The 5,578-nt window shown below is 38.9% G+C and overlaps 1 protein-coding gene across 1 annotated transcript; it reads right to left on the reverse strand.

The window, feature by feature from the left end:
- Nucleotides 1-487: 487 nt before the first annotated feature.
- LOC121394466 (protein P54-like) lies at nucleotides 488-1,744 on the reverse strand. Its single transcript, XM_041565624.1, has one exon. It carries the CDS (start codon nucleotides 1,742-1,744, stop codon nucleotides 488-490), a length of 1,257 nt encoding a protein of 418 aa, XP_041421558.1.
- Between the last annotated feature and the right edge of the window lie 3,834 nt (nucleotides 1,745-5,578).

A 5,578-nucleotide genomic window follows, 5' to 3' on the forward strand; every position in this document is an offset into this window, starting at 1 on the left:
TCTGCGCCTACCATATTCCATTTATCTTTAAGATAATGAGGCAGTTTTTCTGTGATTGGATACAATCCATAAGCAGTGTCCAGGCAGCAGAGCCCTGGAAGATGTGGGTCTGACTTTGCTGTTTCCAATTCAAGGAAAAAGTCACTTAGCTCTTGGAGTTTGCGGTTATCTTTGTTGGAAAAGCTTGGAAAGTTGTAGAATCTATTGAGCAAAGTACGCTCAATGACTTCGGGACTGCCATAATCTCGCTCTAGTCTTTCCCACACCTGAATAAGTCCCCTGGCTGGTGCCTCAATGTTAACAGACTTGAGCAACCGAGCTTGTTCTTTTGATTTAGGCCCAAGCCATTTGATTAACAAATCAAGTTCTCCCATAGGTTCGATGTCCAGGTTCTTTATTGCTGCTCTGAATGTGGCTCTCCAACTTCTATAGTGCTCTGGACGATCGTCGAATTCTGTGAGTCCAGTGATGAGGAGCTCACGTCGAATCATGTATTTGGCGAATTCAGACATATTAGTCCTTTCCTTTTTATATGAGCTCTTACTTCTGGTACTTCAACCTTAGGAGTTGGAGGGGGGAAAGGTGCTGCAGATGGGTTTAGTCCGGACAAAGATTTTGTGTTTGGAGAAGATGAAGGCTGCCTTGTATAGGATCCAGGGGTAGGTTTTGTTTCCCCTTCATCTCTAAGGGTGTGTCCTGTAGCATAAGCTGGTTCACTGGACCCTTTAGTTTGGTGGGTGTGCGGGTTGGCTAATTCAGTTGTTTGAGCTTCTCTGGAACAAAACACAAGATCTTCAATTCGATGCCCTGGAGAAATGTATGCAGGGTCTACAATTGTAGGAAAGGTCGTTCCTCTGACTTCTTGATCTAAGACAAACCGTAAAGTTCTCATGACTGGGTCTGCTGGGGTTGTCAGACAAGGACGATCCACTTCCAGCTCTTCCTCTTCAAAGGCTTGTTCTAGAACATTTAGTTTTGCGATGGCTGCTGCTGCCTCTCTTTCCTTCTGGAGGACTTCCAGCTGTGCTTCTGCTTCCGCCTGATTGCGAGCTGCTTCTGCTTGATTCTCAGCTTGCTTGCGAGCAGCCTCTGCTTCAGTCTCAGCTTGTTTTCGGACGGCCTCTGCTTGAGTGTTTGCTATATGTGCCTTGAGCGCCGCTTCCCTTTTGATGCATTGAGCTTGGACCTTGGCTGCCTCCGCTTCTGCTCTGGCCCTTATTATCTGGCTGCTTAGGGATGATTTCTGTGAAACGGAATGCAGTGCTCTAGATGGTCCTTTAGACCTTCTAGAGGAAGTGGAGGCCTTGGATGCATTATCCTGTAACTGTGCAATTCTGGTCTCCAGCCTGGTTGTTGTTTGCAGGAAAGTAATTAGTCTCTGATGGTCCATGATAGTAAAAGCATTCAGCTCTTGCAATGCTTCTTTCATACGGGCATTGGACAAGAAGGAAGAATATTTCTCTGCACGTCTCTTATAGTTAGAATAAGCAGTCTTTAGTCTTATTAGTGCATCAGTGAGTTGCAGTCTAGTATTGCCTGTCTCATCAGTGACGGTTATGCAGTGATCTGTTTTATTCCATAGGTCAGACAGACCATCATTAATTTCATCCTTTCGTGCCTCATACGTTTCTATGCGTTTAACAGATGGTTTGATTCTGCGTTTAGCAGTCTGTTCCGATTCTAGTATGTCAGCTGCTTCAGCAGTAACAGGTATAGATTCCTCTGTTTCTGGTGAGGGATCCATTTCTGACAAATCACTCAGTGAATTAGCAAGATACTATTCAGCAGTCCAATGCAGGCTATAGAGCTGGTAGCTGAACAGTTAAGCTGATTGCAGAGTTAGATATTGGGAAACACACTCTACGCAGGAAAGATCTCTGAGACTAGTCCAGACATGCCTCAGATGTGTGATGCCGGATCTTAGACATGTGCTGCTCTTAATGTCGGTACAGTTCAACACACACTTGTAAAATCCCGGGATACACCAGGTAGCAGACAGTACTGATCTTCACCATGCACCCAGATATCACAGAAATACAACTTGCTAGCAGATCGGCTAATTGCCCGCAATGCATAGACACAAGGCTGCTGGGATAATAAACTTGATAGCAGATTCACGCTGCACAATCCTGAAAACGCTGATTCTTCACTACACGATACAGTTCTCTGGAAGGTTCTGCTGTACTTACAGTTTGTAGTGTAGCAGGCACGTGGCTTGCGGGCTGTTTGAGTTACCTCAGAGTAGATTGTGGATGGGCTCACAAGTTTCTCCAGAGATTATTATCCGACTGCAGAGATTGGATTATGGATCTTGCTGGATGATACTCAGTTCTTACTATTCTGTCACCAACACGATTTATGCAGAAGATACCCTTCCTGAGACCCTCGCCATGGACGGCGTAAATTTGCTGAGATATATTGATGGCAGAGAGTTTACTCGATAAAACACTGCTTGATAATCAGGTGGTTCTTTAATTCAGGGATATTGCATAATACAAAGATTCTGGAGTTCAGAAAGACCAAACGATCAATGGGTTCTATTGGTAAGAACTGGTAGTTTTGCAGCTCTATCCAACTTACTGAAAGCAACTGAAACTAAGGAACAGCAGGGGAGGGCCCCAGCTAGTGGGTTGAACTAACAAACATTAAACAGCAGGGGAGGTGAGGAATATACCAAACACGTACGAATATAATAACTGGCATTAGGGACAGCACAAAAGAATATTTCGAAATATATTTGCCTGTATAACTTTGAACATGTTTATGGTAGCCAGTAATGTATGAATATGGGTAGTGTGCAAGGTCATACATTTGTATGGCCACCTGCTATTATTTTGTTTGTTTGGGTCAATGGGAAAAATTCAAGTGTTAAGTAAGTTCCGGCGGAAGTCACTCTTGAAAAAATATGTACAAAATGCAATGGATAAATGCCATGTATTCCGGTAACATTGTCAAGCAGCTAATTACTTTTACACTGGATTTTTACTCAGAGTTACACTGTCACTGAAAATCAGCAACAACTTTATAAATGTACCGTTTGTTATGTGGCAATGCAAGGTTAGGTGTGGTATATTTGGTCAACTTTTTTTAAACAGTATGATAAATAATGGATGTTATTTTTTTTCATTTGTTCAGAGAATATTCTTTATTCCCTGATCCTTTCATTCCGTGCATTATCTACCGATTCGTGGCAACCCATTTTGTTGCTGCAGAAATCCTTATCTTGCCAGTGCATAAAAAGAGTAATGTCACAGAGAAATACTTTGCTGGTATTTTTATTGCAGACAATAATTTGTCTGAAAGTTGGGTATTATGGCTATGAATTATTATGCTGGTTGCTAAATTGGCCACAAATACATAAAGGTCTCTTATTTGAGATTTTAATGTATGTATTTCGGGGATGTAAATAGCTTTTATTATCAGAAGGCTTTCACTGTATTTCTTGCATAAGAGGATTTCCGTTTTTTTCTTTTTGACCCTTCTCATTTTAACCTTGATGGTTTTCTCATTTTATTCTTTTGTTTCTCCTACTCCTCTGGAGTCATGCTTAAATATCCTGCATAGACAAGATCTTAAAAAACAGGCTGTCTGCAAGTTTTTTTTAATGCTCTGAATTATAACACTATAAACAAATGTGTTTGGACACATAACTCATTTGTGGTTTTTGAGTTATTTTCATTTAACAGGTCTTGAGTTTGCCGTTTCAGTAATCTGGTTGCTAGGGTCCAAATTACCCTAGTAACCATGTATTGATTTGAATAAGAGACTGGAATATAAATAGAAGAGGGCCTGAATAGAAAGATACATAATAAATTGTAGCAAACACAATGCTTTTATGGCCTTACAGCGCATTTGCTTTGAAATGGATTCAGTTACCCCCATTCGAAAGCTGGAAAGAAGAAGGTAAATAAACTATACAAAAGAAAAATGAAGGCCAATTGAAAAGCTGCTTTTTATCCATTCTATAAAATACTAAAGATGCTGAAAGAGGATCCACCCCTTTAAGTAAGGGTTAAGACACAGAAGAGAAAAACTTAAGAACAGGGAAGGAAGTATTTGGAAAGTTCTTAGATCTGCAAAGGATTAATAATATTAACTGAAATGCCTTAATAGGTCAAATGAATGAGCTATATAACATAAGTAGTATAGATTTCAAAGAATACCAAAGATACTGATACACTATACAGCATAGCAGTTATGAGCAGGGGAAAATGCCAGTGACAGCAAAGGTAGTAATTGGCAACAAAAAAGAATGGAATGAAGTTAATATTGCAGGATCAAAACATTTAAATTAAATACGTGCAAAGGAAAAACTATTTGTAGTTATTTCTGTTACTGCACTAAGAATGGGATTATTCTCACGAGGGGTTATTATATTCCTCATTTTGCTGCCACAACAATTTCTGAAGTTCCGTCAGTGTATGTATTATTTGCTAAAACTGTTTCATTCTGTAGGTTTACTGCTTTGGGGATCATCTTAATTTTAGTTTTTCTATATACTATATACTAAATTTTTTCCTAGGGATTGCTGGAGGTTCCCAATAATCTTTCCCTTGTAATGAAGTGCCCTCTCAAGGAAACTATTAGACAAAAGAAAATATATTTCTCTGAGAGGTAAAGGTTCCTTTCTGTAACTTTAGAAAGCAGATAATTAGTATTCTTAATTGCATAAAAAAATAGTGCAACTAACCCGAACTGTTATTTTTTTCCCTGCTTTATTATGTGGTAACTTTTGTTATGTGGTTGTTATGTATTTTTCAAATTTGGAAAATATATTTTCCATTTTGTATAAAAAAATTATGAAAAAAAATTGCCCGTCGTTAGAAAAGAATGATATAGGAGGTGATGAATGAAACCTATATCTACCATGCAATTCTATTATTTTATGGCAATACATAAATGTTGATTATTGGATAAATATTCTTAATGTGAAAATGTACAAATTTGCCTTTGCACAAATTAAATTTAGCTTTTGCGAACTCAAAAAATGTTTACTGACCACTTAAGACAGTTGAAGAAAGTTTGCTAATTTTATAGTTTGCTCCAGTGCATGTGTATGTAATAAAACGTCTTACTGAAAAACTATTGCATTGTGTGCTGCCTGTAGGATAACAAGAAAACTGAAAATTTGTCCTTACCTTAAATTTTCCTTTTCTTTAGTCCATAAGTCCGTAAGGCAGCACACAATGATCCAACCCCTGGTAAGACAGAAGAAACAATCACCAATGAACAGAGACAATATTAGCCCCCCCCCCCCCATTGCTTCCCCCAGCAGTGTCAACTGACAAGCTAATTACAAGGAAAAGAAAAAACACAAATCAATGCTGAACAACTTTATAGGGAGTATAAACAAAATTTGTGCTGCCTTACGGACTAAAGAAAAGGAAAAATTCAGGCCAGGAAATATTTTCAGTTTGCTTGTTGTCCTTCAGACAGCTCACATTACTCCATAAGGATACTTTTTCCATAACTTTCACTGCCTATCTTTCTGCCTATCTTGTAGAATGAGCTCTAAGTGGAAAGAGTGGATCTTTATCCAACACAGACTAAGATTAAATAATAGTACTCTTCACCCAGG

This window comes from Xenopus laevis, chromosome 6L (genome assembly GCF_017654675.1).
Source record: "Xenopus laevis strain J_2021 chromosome 6L, Xenopus_laevis_v10.1, whole genome shotgun sequence".
NCBI lineage: Eukaryota > Metazoa > Chordata > Amphibia > Anura > Pipidae > Xenopus > Xenopus laevis.